Genomic DNA, 20,035 nt, shown 5'->3' on the forward strand with positions numbered 1-20,035 from the left:
TTGCTGGGAAGAGACCTCTACAAAACCTCACTTAGACACAAACTCTGGTGAATGGATGAAAGAAATTGCTGCCCTGAGGATCCTGAGAAGCCAAGATGGTCTATGGACATGAGGAAGAAGGAGGATTGGGAAAGAAGAGCCAAGGGGGTCACCATCACCCATGGTAGCCAACATTGTGGCTGGAAGTGTGAAATGGAGGAAGTGCTCTATGAGGACAATCAATCAGATGAAGAACCAGACCATGCCGATCGCCTCATGAAGCAAGCCATGCACTTCATGATGGAAGCATTCCAAAGCCTGAAAACAAGGAGTTTTAGCCCACCAGGAAAGGATGAGTGAAGAACACGAGGAGCATGAAGGGGAGACCAGTGAAGCAAGAAATCCCCCTTCCAGAGACGGCTGCAGGGACCACCAAATTAGCTGAGAGGATCGCCAGCCAACCCTCCCCAGAGGGACAGGGGGCACGAATGCTTGCAGAGCCCGGCGGGCACATCCTCAGCGGGAATGGAAGGCACCCCCCCCTTCGTGTCAAATTTGATGGAGCTCCTCAGCAACTGGGTTTCTTCCTCACCCATGAGGAAGAGTTCTGCTTTCTTGGGAGAACTAGCTGAGGCAGGACCTTACAAAAATTCATTATCATTTTTAAAAATATATAGGTTAGAACTTGAATAAAGATTGGATGCTAGAGGGAATTAGAAGCAACTAGTAATTACATTTAAAGAATAAGTACACTTAAATTTGACTTCTAATACAGAATGGAGCAAAATACATTTGACATATTAAAAAATATTTTTGAACAATGGAGCCAGAAGTTAATTTTAAGAGTGTCTGCTTCTATAAACAGATTGCATTAAAAGACAAACAAGACAAATGGATCAGGCTCAGGAATGTATGGGAAAAGATGCTACACTGAATAAAGTGGCTGATGTCTTAATAATTAAAAAGGATATACAAATAACAAACAAAGAGAGAAATCTGGACAATTTTCCTGTATTGGATTTGCCAAAGGTTTGAAGAATTTCATGGGAAGGAACAAAGTAAAATGAAATGAAATGACATTTTAGGACATTATTTAAATGCATTAAAGATGATTATTAAAAGCAAAATAAAGGAATATAGAGTTGGTTAAAATAGATATGTTATTTCTACAATTCTTAGTGGAGTTTTGTTGATCAGGACTGAAATTGATCAGGTTTAAAATCTGTTTATAGATTAAGACATTAGATATGGGAAAAAGAGATAATTAGTTGTATTTTAAGAGGTTATAAATTACTAAAATTGTTCAGACTTGTGATGAGGGGGAAATAATTGCTTCATATATTTACTTCATATATTTTCCTTTCTATTTTTCTTTTCTGCACTTGGTATTTTTTTCTTTTTTTAGTTTGTATTCTTTTATCATTGTAATTGTAATTTTTAATAAAATCACTTCCCCCAAACCCCCAAAATAGGTTCAGTTGTTTTATTACCAGTACTGATGTTCTGCTTCTCAAGGCATTCCACAGGGATTTGAAATTATTGTTTTGGATTCATAATAGATTTGGATTCATTTCATCAACCCAATATTTTTGTAACGTCATCATCATCCTTTAGATTTATATCCTGACTTTCATGCAGGAACACAAGCCACTTTTAAAGGAAGTTTTCTTCATTCTATTCCCACAGCATATGTTGTGAAAATGACTGGCCTAAAATCAGCTAAGAATGTGCTTGAAACTGGGTGTCTTATGTTCTAGACCACAGGTCGGCAACCCGCGGCTCCGGAGCCGCATGCGGCTCTTTGAGCCGTCTCCTGTGGCTCCCAGTCGCCCAGTGCGCGCGCACCTCTTCGAACGGGGAGAGGTGCGCGCGCAGCTCCGCCCAAACGGGCAGTGGCGCTGCTCGTTGGGAAAGCTGCCACGGTCTGTTTGCACAGCTGCCACATTCATCCATGTTTGGCGAGCGTGGCAGGTCTCCCAACAAGCGGCGGCGGTTTGGAGAGTGCATGCGCACCTCTCCAAACCGCCGCCGTCCCTTTTGCACAGCTGCTGCGTTCGTCCATGTTTGACGAGCGCAGCAGCTCTCCGAACGGGACGGCGGCGGTTTGGAGAGGTGCGCACGCACTCTCCAAACTGCTACCGTCCTCTTTGCACAGCTGCTGCGTTCGTGTTTCTTTCAAATGCGAAGGAATGCAGCAGCTCTGCAAATGGGGCGGCGGCGGTTTAGAGAGCTGCGCAGCTCCCCAAACCTCCGCCTCCACATTTGAAGAGCTGCTGCATTCATCAAACGCAGAGGTTTGGAGGTCCCGGGAGAGGGGGAGGGCGCTCGGGTGGCTCTGGCGGTGCCCGGGCTGAAGGCGCTGCCGCAACCCAGTGCCCGTCGCCTGCGAGTCCGTCTCTCCCCCCCCCCGCGTAAGCTGGCGGCATTGGGCAGCGACAGGTGCATGCAGCTCAGGATGCGGTGCGGGCGTAGGGGGTGGTGTATTGTTTGCTTGTTTTGTGCATGCGCGTGCGTGCCCACATGCGCGTGCACATTTTGCGGCTCCCACTTTTTTGTGTGTATGATGGAACCGGTTCCGAGTGGCTCTTTTGCTGTTTCGGGTTGCTGACCCCTGTTCCAGACCAACACCTTAACTACAAGGCTGCGTTTTCAGGAATATTTGATTCATTATTTGGTTGTCAAAGTTCCTTTGAGAATGAACAGCAAAATAAATATTGCTATGTTTAATAACAAATTAATTTCACAAATCTCTATTTGTCCCCTCACAGGAAAAGTGAATCCCACGCAATGTGAGGCCATAACTATGGTAGCAGCACAGGTGATGGGAAATCATACTGCTGTTACAGTAGGAGGCAGCAGCGGTCATTTTGAATTGAATGTCTTTAAGCCTATGATTGTAAGTTTGTTAAAATTAATATAATTGAATGACATAATTTCACTATGTTATAGAGACTAAGGAATTGTAATATGTAATGCTAGATAGAAGCATTTGTGGGAGTCACATAGGTTCACTTCAATTTTTGGTCCTAATCTTTAACTTAATGATCATAACTGAGCCCAAAATTTCTGTTGCTAAGTGAGAGTTGTTAATGAATATTGTCCCATTTTACAACCTTTCTTGCCACAATTAAGTGAATCACTGCAGTTGTTAAGTTAGTAACATGGTTGTTAAATGAACCTGGCTTCCCTATTCATTGACTTTGCTTGTCAGAAAGTCACAAAGGTGATCACATGACTGCAGACACTGCATCTGTCATAAATATGAGTCAGTCAGAATTTTGATCATATGACCATGGGGATGCTGCAATGGTGGTAAATGTGAAAAATAGTCATAAATAATTTTTTTCAGTGCAGTTGTAACTTCAAATGGTCAGTAAATTGTTGTAAGTCAAGGACTAGCTGTATACATACAAACAAGTTCACCGCAATATTACTGAGTGCAAGAAAAGCCCCAATGTTTTTGATGCTGTTCAGGATGTTTACCACATGGAAGAGAAGAATATTAGCCTCTTTTTACTCTTATGTCTTAAAGAATGTTGGCCCCATTACTGCCAACATTAAAAAATGCATAAGAAGAAGTAAGAACCTCATTGGCTTTTTCTTCTTCTTAGCAATCCAGGTTCAATTTGATGGTTTTCTGTTACTGTTATGTTTGTTCAGTGCCTTGTGGGAATACAGGTAGTTCTCAACTTATAATCATTTGTTTAGTGACCATATATGTGCCATTAGTTTTTTAAAACATATGAACACTCCCCCCACCCTCCAAAAAATTGAAAACATCTAATTATAGGATTGGAAGGGACCTTGGATATCTTTTAGTTCAGCCTTCTAGCCAAGGCAGAAATCCCCGTACCATCTTGAACAAATATTTGTCCAAACTTTTCTTGAAAACATCCAGTAATAAAGCACCCACAATTCCAGGAAGCAAGCTTAAAAGTTTTTAATGTCAGGAAATTTTTCCTTGTTTCTTGATTGGATTTTCCTCTGATGAGCTTCCAGCCGTTGTTCTTGTCCTACCCTCAGGTGCTTTGGAGAATAAATTGAAGTACTGTTCCCTGTGACAATTCTTCAAGTATTGGAAAACTGCTATTTTGTCTCTTCTTAATCTTCTCTTGTGAGCTAAACATACCTAGTTTCTTTAGCCATTTGTCATAGGATTTAGCCACCAGACCAAACATGATCTGTATTGTTCTTCTCTATACTCTTTCTAGGGCCTCAGGATCTTTTTTGTATTATGGTGACCAGAATTGGATGTTTATCCAAATACACAATATAGCTCAGGGTAATTCTGTCATTACCTTGATCTTGACACTATCCCTCTGTTGATGCAGCCCAGGACTACTTTAACTTTTTATTATATTTTTTTATCCTGTATCTGTGCATCTGTTTTTTCCTGCTTAAGTGTAGGATCTTGCTTTTCTTGCCACTGAACTGCATCTTTTTGGATAGGGACCAATGCTCAATTGTACTAAGGTCCTTCTGAATCTTGAGTCTGTTTTTCTAAGTGTTCCCTGAGATATGTGTCATCTACAAATTTGATGAGTGCCTCAATCCTCTAATCTAGGTTATTTATGAAGATGTTGAAGAGCACTGTGCCCAAGACAGAACCTTGAGGAACCCACTGCATACAACTCCACATAAATGTAATTCTATTGAGGACCACACACTGAGTGCAGTTGGTTTCATCAAGAAGTAGGGTGTTGTCTACTATATCAAGTGTCTTCTTTTGGGCCTGTTGTTTTATCATATAAATATTTATCTTTAATATTCTGCTGTAAGTGTGGTAAAGCTCTTGTTAATTAATGTAGTAGTCAGTCTGAACAATTTTTTGTTAAAATTATTATTTTTAATTTATTTAGATCAGAAATGTGTTACATTCTGCACGACTCTTAGGAGATGCCTGTGTCTCTTTCACTGAAAATTGTGTAATTGGAATAGAAGCCAACACAGAGAGGATAAATAAGTTAATGAATGAGTCATTGATGTTGGTGACTGCCCTTAATCCCCACATTGGTAAGTATCTAATAAATATTTTAAATAAATATGCTAAAAATGTAGGCATTTCAAAAATAGGTATATTTTCAGAATAATACATAAAGTTTGTTTTTATAAATTGTTGGAGATTTACTAGACAAGTAGAAAATAGAAGGGTATCATGCAAAATGGTAAGATTAAGAGGGCAGATATTATGCCTCAGAAGGTGTTAAAATTGCCATTATGGGATCTTTATACTTTCATTTGGCACACAAAAAGAGGAGAAATAGATTTTGTTTGGTGATAGGATGTGTGAATCCATATAGTATCTATTCTTATTGAGAAAGGAAGGCCTGGTATTATTATGTTTTCAGATAACAGTTCTCCTAGAATATTGATAAGCAATGTAAACCAGTGTAATCTAAAATAAAATTAACAGTATTAAAAACTATAATACAGTTGTGGCATTCTCACAGGTAGTTGTTGATAATTACTGAAGTTGCGGTGGGAGGGTGGGGAGGAGAGCAGAAATGATGATATCATAGAGTTCAGAGGTCTTGTCCAAAAACTTGTGCAAAGAGAAACCACCTTCCTTCCTTCCTTCCTTCCTTCCTTCCTTCCTTCCTTCCTTCCTTCCTTCCTTCCTTCCTTCCTTCTATAATGCTCAACTGAGGATTTTATTCCTTATACTTATATTCATGATTCTCTTTTGTTTGTATGGGTATGTGCATGCGTGTATGAACATGGGTGCATGTGAATGTGTCTTGAAAACTACTGCTCTTGTAAATATTCTAAGAAGAAACAGGCAATATTCTTGTTCCCCATTTTTGGAAATGCAAAAAACAGCTGTTAAAAGTCAATTTTATTTTCTTTCTAATGAAGTTGTAATACCTCTCGATAAGTGGGCAATAAGAGTTAACTCAATCTTTGCATCAGGGAAACTGGTGGTAACAAAAATTTGTTCCAGTTAAAAAGAACCATTATAAGTCAAACTAAGTAAAAACATTTATGAATTTGTAACTGTTTTATCTGATGAAAAGTTAATAGATAATCAGAAAAGCAAAAGCTCTTTTTACAAAATGTTATTCAGGTAGTCCTTGAGTTATGACCACAGTGGAGCCTGCATATTACAAATGTAAAAGTTTGCAGACATTAAATTAGACAACCAAATGATTGCCTCGCTTGATGATTGCTCTCTTTACTCCCACAGGTGCAGTTGCTAAGTCAGTCATTAATAGTTGTTGAAAGAGGGCAGACAGTTTCCTCCTTGGGCAGAATCAGAGTTCTGGGCTAGAAAAAAAGAAGTGTATATCCTAATGATCTGAGCTTCCTTTCTATGCCTCAGTGTGCACTAGCTCATCTGCCTTCTGGGTGCTAGAAAGTCTTTCTTACCTACCCAGAGTGGGAAGGAAAAACAATATGCTGTGGGGAGGAGTGAAACTCGGTGTAGCATTTCTCTGTCCTACTGTACTTTCCCTGGGATGGAGAGGAAGCCTTCTCTTGGACAAATTCAGTTCTTCACACAGCACACCACACCACTTTCCCTCTCACCAATGGCTGGAGAGAAGGCCTTCTCTCCAGCGCAGTGAAGGCACAGTCGAAATGTGCTATGCAGAGAAATAAAGCTGGACTGGGGTTTCTTCCCTGCCTTCCTTTGACTGGAAAGAAGACTCTCATCAGGATCCAAGCCTCCTTTTTCCAGTCTGGCATGCCAGTTCTGTTCATGGAAGGGAGCTGCCTGCCTTTTTCAGAAGGCAGTTCTTTCACTCTGTTCATTAAACAGTGAGGGGGAAAATTATTTGATCTTCTGCTGATTTTGTATGTTTGTCCACTGGTAAAGAAATGATCAGACTATAATTATAATGGTAGGTTTATTTTAACAGTGAGAGACGTAATAACAACAAAAAATTCCAGAAAAACACATTTCAAAAAACTTATAAATTGATATGTGTTTTAATGAGTGAAATAAGTATTTGACCCATATCAATCAGCAAGATTTCTTGCTCCCAGGTGTCTTTTATACAGGTAACGAGCTGAGATTAGGAGCACTCTCTTAAAGGGAGTGCTTCTAATCTCATCTTGTTACCTGTATAAAATACACCTGTCCACAGAAGCAATCAATCAATCAGATTCTAAACTCTTTTTTTTAACTTTTTTCCTTTTTTTTATTAAAGAGTTTTACAAAAACAAAATTTTACAATATATCCCCAAATCCCTCCCACCCCAAACCCGCCCATTTCCCCCCCCACTTCCCAGAGCTAAATACAGGATTATAGTTACAATAATCATATTCTAAATAAAAATTATGCATAATATACAATTAACCAAATTCATAATGTGCTTTAACTCCCCTTTAACATAACTACAAACAAAGTACCAATAACAGGTAAAGGTAAAGGTTCCCCCGCACATGCATGCTAGTCGTTTCCGACTCTAGGGGCCGGTGCTCATCTCCGTTTCAAAGCCGAAGAGCCAGCGCTTGTCCGAGGACATCTCCGTGGTCATGTGGCCAGCATGACTAGACGCCAAAGGCGCACGGAACGCTGTTACCTTCCCACCGTAGTGGTCCCTATTTTTCTACTTGCATTTTTACGTGCTTTCAAACTGCTAGGTTGGCAGAAGCTGGGACGAGTAACAGGTGCTCACTCTGCTACGCGGCACTCGGGATTCGACCCGCCAAACTGCCGACCTTCTGATCGACAAGCTCAGCGTCCTAACCCACTGAGCCACCGCGTCCCACCAATAACAATATCCAATAACAATATCCCACTAAAATCTACTCATAAGCTAAATGGAACTTTTTAGTCCCATATTTGTTCTGAATATAATTTATCCATCTCCTCCAAACTGAAATATATCTTTCCTGTGAATGATCTTTCAAATAAGCAGAAATCTTAGACATTTCTGCAAGATTCGAAACTTTAAACACCCATTCTTCTATAGTGGGCAAACTATCCTTCTTCCAATATTGTCCCACCAGTAACCGTGCTGCTGTTATCATGTTCAACATCAAGTTAGTTTCTTTAACATCACAATCTACAACAATACCCAATAAAAACAATTGCGGAGAAAACTTTATCTTTCTCTTAAAAATCTTTTGAATGTTCCACCAAATTTTGATCCAAAAAGCTTTTATATTTCTACAAGTCCACCACATGTGAAAATAGGTAGCTTCTAAACTACCACATCTCCAACATTTAGACTGTAAATTAGGATACATGTTGGACAACTTCTTGGGATCCAGATGCCATCTATAAAACATTTTATAAAAATTTTCTCTTACGTTTTGAGCCTGAGTAAATTTAACATTTCTGACCCAAATTATCTCCCAGGTGTCCAACGAAATTGGTTCCTGAATATTTTGTGCCCACTTTATCATACAGTCTTTAACCAGTTCCGTTTCCGAATCCAATTCAATTAAAGCATTATATATCCTCTTTATATGTGCACAATTTAAATCTCTAATTTGTTTTACTAAATTTTGATCTGTAATTGTGATGCCAACCTTTTGATCTGACTTCCACCTAGCTTTCAATTGGGTATATTGAAACCAACAGTAACTTATGTTTTCTTGTCTTAACTCCTCTAATGATTTAAGTTGCCAATCATTCCCTTGCAATCTAATTAGTTCCTTATAAGAAACCATATCCATACTCACTCCCATAGATACGCCCTCTGTCGCGTGTCCAGGAATTCCCCAAATCGGTATTTTATAATTTAACTTATAATAATACTTTTTCCAGACACGCAATAAAGCACTTCTAAGAATATGGGATTTAAAAGCCCTGTCCACCTTCTTATCGTAAAGCAAATATGCATGCCATCCATATACCAAATCCCATCCCTCAAGATGAAGTATTCTCTTGTTAGTTAAATTAAGCCAATCACTAACCCACGTCAAGGCAACCGCATCATAATACAATTTCAAATTCGGCGCCTTGAGTCCCCCTCTTTCCCTGGCATCTTGTAAAATCTTAAATTTAACTCTTGGTTTTTTCCCCGCCCAAATAAATTTGTTAATACCCTTCTGCCATTGATCAAGGTTGGCATCCTTTTTCAATATAGGTATCATTTGAAACAAAAAGAGAAACTTTGGTAGAACATTCATTTTAACAACTGCAATTCTTCCCAGTAATGATAATTGTAATTTTTTCCAATTATTTAAGTCCCTTTGTACCTTCAACCATAGTGTTTCATAATTATTCTTATACAATTTTACATTTGAGGCTGCAATATATACTCCTAAATATTTAACCTTCTTTACTGTTTCAAAACCTGTTAATTTAGATAACATAACCCTTTCACTCATAGATAAGTTCTTAGATAATATCTTAGTCTTATTACTATTCACCTATTCTAAACTCTCTACTATGGCAAAGATCAAAGAGCTGTCCAAGGATGTCAGGGACAAGATTGTAGACCTACGCAAGGCTGGAATGGGCTACAAGACTATTGCCAAGCAACTTGGTGAGAAGGTAACAACAGTTGATGCGAGTATTCGCAAATGGAAGAAACACAAAATAATTGTCAGTCTTCCTCGGTCTGGGGCTCCATGCAAGATCTCACCTCATAGAGTTTCAATGATCATGAGAACAGTGAGGAATCAGCCCAGAACTACACGGGAGGATCTTGTCAATGATCTCAAGGCAGCTGGGACCATAGTCACCAAGAAAACCAATTGGTAATACACTATGCCGTAAAGGATTGAAATCCTGCAGTGCCCGCAAGGTCCTCCTCAAGAAAGCAGATGTGTAGGCCCATCTGAATTTTGCCAGTGAACATCTGAATGATTCAGAGGAGAACTGAGTGAAAGTGTTGTGGTCATATCAGACCAAAATTGAGCTCTTTGGAGCAGTGGGCTAATGCCTCCTTAAGTAACACCAGCTGCCTGCAATTAGTGCAGGTTCGCATCCCACCAGGCTCAAGGTTGACTCAGCCTTCCATCCTTCCGAGGTAGGTAAAATGAGGACCCAGATTGTTGGGGGCAATAAGCTGACTTTGTAATAATGCCGCTTGGGGTGTGTGTGAAAGCCCTAATAAGCAGGCATATACCGTATATACTTGAGTATAAGCCGACTCGAATATAAGCCGAGACCCCTAATTTTACCCCCCCAAAATGGAAAAAGTTAGTGACTCGAGTATAAGCCGAGGCTGGGAAATGCAGCAGCTCACCTTATGCTCCTCTCCAGAGATCTTCCCTCAGCAGCGGCCGGCAAAGTAGCTTGCACGCGAAACAAGCCTGGCAGAGGAGCCGGAGCGGCGAGCAGAGGCGCCCGGCCCAGATCCTGCAAGGCCCGGCCGAGACGCGCCCCCAGCAGCAGAGCTGCTCCGGCTCCTCTGCCGGGCTTGTTTTGCATGCGAGCTACTTTGCCTGACGCTGCTGGGGTCGCGTCTCGGCCGGGGCCTTGCAGGATCCGGCCCGGGCGCCTCTGCTCGCCCTCAGCAGCACCTGGCCCGGAATCACATGCGAAACAAGCCCGGCAGAAGAGCCGGAGCGGCGAGCAAAGACGCCCGCCCGGATCCTGCAAGGCCCCGGCCGAGACGCACCCCCAGCAACGGAGCCGCTCCGGCTCCTCTGCCGGGCTTGTTTTGCATGTGAGCTACTTTGCCTGACGCTGAGAAGACCCGCTTGGGCACTCGGGTTGGTGTCAGTCTCCGCAGGCCCTTCTCGTTTCCAGGAACGTCAAGCGCGCTTGGCTCCCCACCCCCACGGCAGGGCAGGGCAGGGCAGAGACTTGCTCGCCCTTCTGACGGCCCTGAAGAGAAACGAAGGGCTTGCAAACTCCCCGCGAGAAGCTGGGCAAAGTGCGCGGCTGGGCGAGTGTGTGCCTGTGCGCGTATTTACAAAAGAAACGCTCCGAGAGTTCTTCTTTCTCCGCCCCCTTGGGGGGAACTCTAGCAACTGCTGTAGCCGCGCTTCTCTTCTCGGCTCCGAAAATAGGGATTTCTACTCTCTCTCTCTCTCTCTCTCTCTCCCCTCCTGACAACAACTCTGCTGGCTCTCTCGGTGGGAACCTCCCATCCTCTATATACCCCCATTTCGGCTGCTTCGCAAACTGCTTCCTCCACCCCACCCCACCCCACCTCACCCCCCTTTTTCCAAACATTTTGTTTGCACCTCTGGGCCAAGCACGCAACTCCGAAAACGATCCCACCACTGGCAACTCCCTAGCACCGTAGGCAAAAACTAAAGTCGAAGCCACACCTGACAATTGGGGAGGGGGGGGAGGGGGGGAGGAAGGAGGAAGAAACCAGCGCACCCTTCGCCCTTTTATTGTCGCAATCGAAGAGGCAGGAGAATGTGGGGTGGGGAGGGGAGAGAGAGAGAGAGAGAGAGTAGAAATCCCTATTTTCGGAGCCGAGAAGAGAAGCGCGGCTACAGCAGTCGCTAGAGTTCCCCCCAAGGGGGCAGAGAAAGAAGAACTCTCGGAGCGTTTCTTTCGTAAATACGCACGCAGGCACACACTCGCCCAGCCGCGCACTTCGCCCAGCTTCTCGCGGGGAGTTTGCAAGCCCTTCGTTTCTCTTCAGGGCCGTCAGAAGGGCGAGCAAGTCTCTGCCCTGCCCTGCCCTGCCGTGGGGGTGGGGAGCCAGGCGCGCTTGACGTTCCTGGAAACGAGAAGGGCCTGCGGAGACTGACACCAACCCGAGTGCCCAAGCGGGTCTTCTCAGCGTCAGGCAAAGTAGCTCACATGCAAAACAAGCCCGGCAGAGGAGCCGGAGCGGCTCCGCTGCTGGGGGCGCGTCTCGGCCGGGCCTTGCAGGATCTGGGCCGGGCGCCTCTGCTCGCCGCTCCGGCTCCTCTGCCGGGCTTGTTTCGCATGTGATTCCGGGCCAGGTGCTGCTGAGGGCGAGCAGAGGCGCCCGGGCGACCCCAGCAGCGTCAGGCAAAGTAGCTCGGCCGCGCGCAAGTCCTCGGTAAGTTCTTTTTTTTTGTTCACTGGAGTATAAGCCGAAGTGGATTTTTTCAGCCCAAAAAGTGGGCTGAAAAATTCGGCTTATACTCAAGTATATACGGTACATAGAATGAAGGCTACTGCTAAGCTTGTAAGCAGTCCTGATTCTTTGGAGAAGGGCGGGATATAAATGGAATAAAAATAAAAATAAAATAAAATAAAAATAACTCAACTTGCTGTGTTTGGAGGAGGAGGAATGTTGCCTATGACCCCAAGAACAGTATCCCCACCGTCAAACCTGGAGGTAGAAACATTATGCTTTCGGGGTGTTTTTCTGCTAAGGGGACAGGACAACTTCACATCTAAGGGACAATGGATGGGGCCATGTACCATAAAATCTTGGGTGAGAACCTCCTTCCCTCAGCCAGGGCATTGAAAATGGGTCGTGGATGGGTATTCCAGCATGTCAATGACCCAAAACACATGGCCAAGGGAACAAAGGAGTGGCTCAAGAAGAAGCACATTAAGGTCCTGAGCGGCCTAGCCAGTCTCCAGATGTTAATCCCATAGAAAAATCTGTGGAGGGAGCTGAAGGTTTGAGCTGCCAAACGTCAGCCTTGAAATCTTAATGACTTGGAGAGGATCTGCAAAGAGGAGTGGGACAGAATCCTTCCTGAGATGTGCAAACCTGGTGGCCAACAGGCAAGAAATGTCTGATCTCTGTGATTGCCAACAAGGGTTTTGATACCAAGAACTAAGTCTTGTTTTGTGAAGGGGTCAAATACTTATTTCACTCATTAAAATTCAAATCAATTTATAACTTTTTTGAAATGCATTTTTCTGGATTTTTTGTTGTTATTCTGTCTCTCACTGTTAAAATAAACCTACCATTAAAATTATAGACTGATCATTTCTTTGTCAGTGGGCAAATGTACAAAATCAGCATTGGATCAAATAATTTTTTCTCTCGCTGTATTTCTATAAATAACTTGCTTAGCAACTGTACCTGGGAGGTCAAGGACAGCAGTTGTTTTTTTAATAATATTTTATTACGTTTTCTATATTTACAATTCATAGATGCTTCGTAAAAATGTGTTGTCTGGGTCCATTTGTTTTACTAGGTAATACACATTAAATTCCTAATCACTACTCCATTTTTCCAGCCATTGATAAAATATGTCCCATATTTGAAAATATTCTGTATCTTTTTCTTTAATCTTCAGCATAAGTCTATCCATTTCTGCACAGTACAGTATTTTCTTAATTATCTCTTCTTCAGATGGCGTTTCTTCATTTTTCCAGTGCTGAGCAAATAAATTTCTTGATGCTGTTAATACATGCAACATTAAATATACATTTTCTTTATCATATTTTTCTGATATTATAGTTCCAGTTTAAAATCTACATGTTTTCTTAACATCTTTTCTAACCAGATATATGTACTTTTGTCCAAAAATTTTTGCTTTAGGGCACGTCCACCAAAGATGATAGTACGTGCCTGGTTTTTGCTTACATTTCCAACAGTTACTAGACATGTTTTTAAACATTTTTGCTAATCTCGCAGGTGCCATCTATAAAACATTTTATATACATTTTTCTTTATACGCTGTTGCCACTGTCAATTTATAGTTTCTTTCCCAAAGATTTTACCATTTTTCTAATTCTATATTGTGCCCAACATTTTTCCCCCATGTTATCATTGTTGAGCAGTTGTTGAGCAAGACAATCATGGGTGCCTCACTAAGGCTTCATTATGGTCATAACTCAAAGACTATCTGTACAACATTTTATAAAAATAGCTCCTTCTGATTGTTTATTAACATTTCATCAGATAAAACAATTACATGTCCTCCACTTAGCACAGCTCTGCTCTGCCTTACCTGGGCTGGAGAGAAAGCCTCCAGTCTGATATGGAAAAAGGAAGTGGGACACTATGTGGAGAAGCAAAGCTGTCCCAGCTTCATTCTTCAATGCAGTGTCTCCCTACCCTATCTTTGTTTAGCTGGGGGAGGGGAGGCATACTGCACCCGGAAAACAAAATGTCTTATGAACTTGGCTACTGGCTTACCTGTTCACTTTCTGTGGAAGCTGACAGGGAAGATTGCATATGGCAATCACATGATTGCAGAGGATTTGTAACTTAGAGAACCAGTAATCAACAGCCATAACTTTGTGAGTATCAAAGTCCCTTTGTTCAGCACCATCGTAATTTTGGATGGTCACTGAATGCTTGTAAACTGAGGATTACGTGTACAGGTAGTCCTGACTTACAATCACAACTGAGCCCCAAATTTTCATTGTTAAGCAAAACAGTTAAGTGAGTTTTGCCCTGTTTGATGATCTTTTTTGTCACAGTTAAGTGAATCACTGTAGTTAAGTTAGTAACTTGGTTATTAAAAGAATCTGGCTTCTCCATTGATGTTGCCTATCGGAAGGTCGCGAAAGGGGATCATGTGACCCCAGGACCCTGCAGTCATCATAAATATATGCCAATTGCAAGGTTCCAAATTTTGATCATGGGGATGCTACAACAGTTCTGAGTGTAAAAAATGGTCATAAATAATTTTTCCACTGCCATTGTTACTTCAAATGGTCTCTAAATGAATGGTTATAAGTCAAGGAGTACTATATCTTCATTTGACTTCAGTATGTCCACTAGTATGCCCCAGGCGCTTAATGGATCCTGATAGGTTCCAGGCAGCGCTGGGGTCCCCACCTGCCTCCCGGGATATTCAGAATATTCCATCTCTTTCCATGGGGGGTGAGCTATTACCCCCCGTAGATAGGGCTCGCAACTTGGGAGTCCTCCCTAGATTCACGGCTTACTTTGGAAGACCATATAGTGGCTGTGACTAGGGGGGCCTTTGCCCAGGTTCACCTGGTGCGCCAGTTGCGGCCCTATCTAGACCGGGATGCCCTGTGTACGGTCACTCATGCGCTCGTGACCTCTCGTTTGGACTACTGCAACGCTCTCTACATGGGGCTTCCCTTGAGGACCACTCGGAGGCTCCAACTGGTACATAATGCAGCCGCGAGAGTTGTGTTGGGAGTCTCCCGATACTCCCATGTTACACCTCTGCTCCGCGAGCTGCATTGGCTGCCAGTTGTCTTCCGAGTGAGATTCAAGGTTTTGGTAATGGTTTTCAAGGCCCTACATGGCATGGGTCCGGAGTACCTCGGGGATCACCTGCTGCCGGCGTCAACTTCCCTCCGCCCTGTGCGTTCCCACAGAGAGGGCTTCCTCAGGGTGCCACCGATCAGAGAATGTTGTCTGGTGGCCCCCAGGGGGAGGGCCTTCTCTGTGGGCGCCCCAGACTTATGGAATCGGTTGCCGGTTGAGCTCCAGACGGCGCCCGACCTTCGCTCCTTCCGACGTGATCTGAAGACCTATTTATTTGAACAAGCCGGCCTGGCCTGATGGGGGATGTGTTGGGGGTTTTTATTGTGGTTTTTTACATTATTATTTATTGTTTTAGCTTGGGCTTTGTATTTAATTCTCTTTTTAACTTTTGTACCTTGTATTTTATATGTGCCCTGTTCACCGCCCTGAGTCCTTCGGGAGAAGGGCGGTATACAAATATAATAAACTATAAACTATAAACTATTTAAGGCTGATATAATCTGTGATTCAGGAAAAGTGATTTAGCACTGATTTAAAATTATTAACATTATATTTGGATTCTACTGGAACTAGCCCTCACTTAAATTATTGGTCTTCAGTATGCAGTATTGATACATCCTGCAACTTTTACTATCCTGGTTCAGTTTATTGGTTGCTACTTGCATAAGTACTACACATTTGTGTGTACTGTGCCCCTTTGATACTGTGTTTCCCCAAAAATAATCCCTATACCAAAAATAAGCCCTAGCTTGATTTTTACAGGTTCGCCCAGTATAAGTGCTACCACAAAAATAAGCCCTAATTTGGGGCGAGGCACACAGGTAAAAATCAAGCTAGGTGAGGATTGGAGCTGCCCTAAGCACAGTGCACCTGCTTACTTTAGGACTGCTGCAGCCAGGCCTCCCTCACTCCTACCTCAGGTGCACCACTGCCCATGTTCTTCTGTGGCAGCTTGTGGCTGCACGCCACATGGTACATCACTTTGCTGCTGCCAGTTGCAGCAGGAGGCCACAAGGTCCATTGCATCAATTGCGCCACTGCCACCAATCGCACCACTGCTGCTGATCGCAGTAGGATGCTGTGTGGCGCATTGTGCTGATCACATCACTGCTGCCACTCATGGCAGGATACAGCGTGGTTTGTTGCAGTGATCACACAGATGCTGCCTCTCGCAAGAGGCTGTGTGGCACATTGCAACAATCGCACCGGTGCTGCCGCTTGCTGCAGGAGGCAGCAAGTGGTGGCACTAGCGTGATCGACATGACGAGCCACGCAGCTTCTTGCTGCGAGTAGCGGAACTGGTGCAATTGGCGTGATGTCATGCCTGGCCTCCTGCAAGTGATGGCAGTGGCACGATTGGTGCAACAAACCATGCAGCCTGATGTCACAGGCATTGGCAGCAGTGTATCAGTGCAATGAGCCACACAGCTCCCTGCCGCAAGCAGTGGCAGCAGCGCAATTGTCACGAGCCACGCAGCCTCGTGCCGTGAGCAGCAGTACTGGCGCAATGCACCATATGGCATGTGGCTGCAAGTGGCTGCAGAAGAACTCGTGCAACCTCACGACAGGTGTCAGGGCATGGGAGGCCTGGCTGCAATGGTCCTAAAGTAAGACAAAAACTTAAGACCGGGTATTATTTTCAGGGAAACATAGTAGTAAAATTCTAGTTGGTTGCCTTGGGTGACTTGTCACTGAAGTTGTTTCTTAGTGGTCCAAAATACAGAATTAATCTCATATGCCGTACTTTTCCTTTTTATTAGGTTATGACAAAGCAGCCAAGATTGCCAAAACTGCACATAAAGAAGGGATGACATTAAAAGCTACTGCTATCAAACTTGGATTTCTTACAGCAGAACAATTTGATCAGTGGGTAAAGCCAGAAAATATGCTGGGTCCTAAGTGATGCTGGTGTATGTGATAAAACAGGAAAAAAATAAAATATATAAATCAGATGTTTTGTCCAAAACATGTTAATGGTTGTGCTTGTATTCGTAACAACACAAAAAATGAATATACTGCTATAAAAATGCAACTATTAGTACTAGATGAAGCAATTCAGGAAAGGTCTGGTTAATTTCCTATCATTGTCAGATAGATTGGAATCAAGACACAACAAATATAACTATTATTTTCAAATCAAATGGTTCCCTACAGACAAGAAAATGTTTATATTAAGAAATGAATATTTCTCATCTAAAGTAAATGTTTTATGCTTGTTTGTCTTTGCAATTAGATTTTCTTATATTTTGTAGATATTTTAGTTTGTTCTTTCCAGATAAAACAGTGATAAAATGTTCAATAAATTAAAGAATTATTTTCTTAAGCAATAGCAATCCATTTTGATATGATTTATATTAGTCTACTATGATAATCTATCAGTTAAGGTAAATTAAGCCACATGTAATTTTTTCAAGACATATGGAATAATTTTCTTTAAAATATTTATTTATTAATATCATTTACATGCTGCTTTCATTTATTTATTTTTATTTATTTAAGAAAATGTACATGACCACCCAATTTATTCAGTGACTCTAGGCTAAACTCTAAAACCCCATTACAAAAAATAATAACACCCCCATCCCCCTGGCGACAACAAGTAAATAAAACATTTGATGGGCTCCATCCCATTCTGGGGTCCTCAGGCCCATTGACAAAACCATGTTTTAGCACCTTGTGAAAGAGTGTCAAAGTCGGGGGCAGTCTTATCTCCAAGATGATAATGTTCAACAAAGGGAGCCACCACCGAGAAGGCCTATGTCTTGCTAAAGACCACCTTTGGAGAGGGAACCCCCTAGCATTCCCTGCTATGGTGGATCAGGTTGACGTGACTAATCAATTTACACAATTCAGTTTAATACAAGATAGTGCCCCAAAGATGCTTTTTCATGAGGCAACTGGACTTCCTTGTTTTTCTTTGAAGATGTTTCACTTCTCATCCAGGAAGCTGACTGAATGGTGGAGATTGGAAGGATTTATACTCCTTGGAGACAGCTGGTCATTTGCATTCATTTAGATCATTGAGGTCACCTGAATGTTTATCTGTGTTGTCAGGCATAGTGCAAATGGGTATGGAGCCTTCTTGGAACTGTTGAAAGGACTGCGTTGTAGACTGAAGGGCTATTCAGTTTTGACATAGATGGCCTCTTTGACCCCTCTTTCAAACCAGCAGTCCTCTCTGTCCAAAATGTGGACTTTGCTGTCTTCGAAAGAATGGTCTTTGTCTTTTAAATGCAGATGGACTTCTGAATCCAGATGGACTTCTGAATCTTATCCTGATGGATTTGTTCTGTTATGCCGTTTATGAAGTGATCTGCACATGGCTCACTGCATTATACTGCATATATCATGTTGCTCAGTTTGTATCTGGGTGTTTTATCTTTGGAGTAGACAGGCTTCTTTCTCCCTTAGTGTATTCTTGGGTTTGAAGTGTGCATGTTATATTGGCTGAAGATCCTCCTGAGCTTTTCCGATATTCCTGCAACATATGGAAGGACTATGTTGCTTCGTTTATTGTTTTCTTCTTTGTCTGTTATGGAGGAGCTACTGCTGGTTTTTTGGGGGGATTTGATGAAGCCCACTTGGGATAGCCACAGGTTCTGAGGGCTTCCTTGATGTGTTTTAGTTTTTTTTTCTTTCCCATCTTCGCTGGTAGGCAGGCCTTCAGCTTGGTGGTGTAGGATTCTGAAGAAGCTTCTTGGATGAGAAGTGAAACATCTTCAAAGAAAAACAAGAAAGTCCACATCTAAATAACCCAATACTTAGCAGACCGAAATTTCCTCTCCCTTACTAGCAAAAACATCCTTGTAATTTAAACCTTTTGTTCCTGCTGTCCCCAAAGGCTTACCAAAAGCAACTGATAAATCAAATAGGAAGCTTCTCTTGGCCATGACTTCCATCTGTTCTTCTAGCAGGAGCCATGAATCTAACAGTTCCATAATAAAATAACCATCAACAGTCACAGCTTGAGATATGGTTGAGTTTACAAAATGTAGCAATTTTTAATGGATATAGAATTTTTTTAATTGCCTAATATGTAGCGTAAATAAAGTAAGGCAGAATGCTTTTGGCATTTAAAGATGAGCACGGATATCTACTGCAAATAAAAGTCTTTGTACAACTTTGTACAAAGACATGGATTATGTCTTTGTACAAGACATGGATTTTAGTTTCTATTGCAGCTGTACTACAGGAGCACCATCATTCACCAAAGGAGATTTTCTTGTATATCCCTTTTGGCACTGTTGTAATTAATTAAGTCTTTATTGATTAGCCCTTGGGCCATATCAAAGTGCAAAGTTCCAGCAACAAATTGTTACTAAAATTTGATAAAAACAATTTAAAATGGAATTTGATAAAATACAATTTAAAATGGAATTAGAATAAAATATGATTTAAAATGAAATGGGAATAAAATGCAATCTAAAATGAAATTGTAATAGTGTATAATAATTTAAGATATAGATAAAATATAAAATTATATTTCGGAGTCGCCCTTGCAATCTACCCCAATCAGTCCCACATATGCATATCTCAACCGAACCATTTTGTTTAAGTACTGTGCTACGTTAAATGTTATTTTCAAGTTCTGGCCGGACATAAGGTAAGTTGTTTTGATATGGGGATCCCAATGGGTCATTCGTTTGGTATATAGACCAAGATACCTGTCTCTCACCCTCTTATACAGGCAACAGTCAAATAGGATGTGAGCCGGGTCTTCTACCTCTGCTGCTCTGCAAATGCAGAGACACTCATTGTAGGGTATAGCATGAAATCTCCCATATCTGACCATTGTGTCAAGCTATTCGAATCTCGCTCGCGTAAATATCTCCCTAAGATGTTTTAGCAGTTGTAACTTCAAATAACTGTCTACTTGAAAAGTAAATTTGTATTTACTCAGCCATTTCAAGTTACCCACCTTACTAAGGATAGCTATATCAGTTTGTGCTTCTATATCCTTAATTCTTTGGGCAACTCTTTTTTTGGATTGTTCTCCTGTTATGGAAGAGACAGAAAGGCCACAGCTTCTTACAAAATGTGTTAGTTTGATGATCCAGGAGATTTG

The 20,035-nt window shown here is 42.0% G+C and overlaps 1 protein-coding gene across 1 annotated transcript in view; it reads left to right on the plus strand.

Annotated features, from left to right (window-relative positions):
* Positions 1-17,289, plus strand: part of FH (fumarate hydratase) — a 51,397-nt gene extending 34,108 nt beyond the window's left edge. Inside the window, exons 8-10 of the mRNA XM_081344322.1 lie at positions 2,748-2,875; positions 4,839-4,992; positions 16,731-17,289. Of these exons, the coding sequence (XP_081200448.1) occupies positions 2,748-2,875; positions 4,839-4,992; positions 16,731-16,873 (425 nt within the window). The 3' untranslated portion in view covers positions 16,874-17,289. The remainder of the gene's footprint in view (positions 1-2,747; positions 2,876-4,838; positions 4,993-16,730) is intronic.
* Positions 17,290-20,035: the final 2,746 nt, after the last annotated feature.

The sequence above is a fragment of the Vipera berus genome (genome assembly GCF_964194415.1).
Source record: "Vipera berus genome assembly, chromosome: Z".
Classification (NCBI taxonomy): domain Eukaryota; kingdom Metazoa; phylum Chordata; class Lepidosauria; order Squamata; family Viperidae; genus Vipera; species Vipera berus.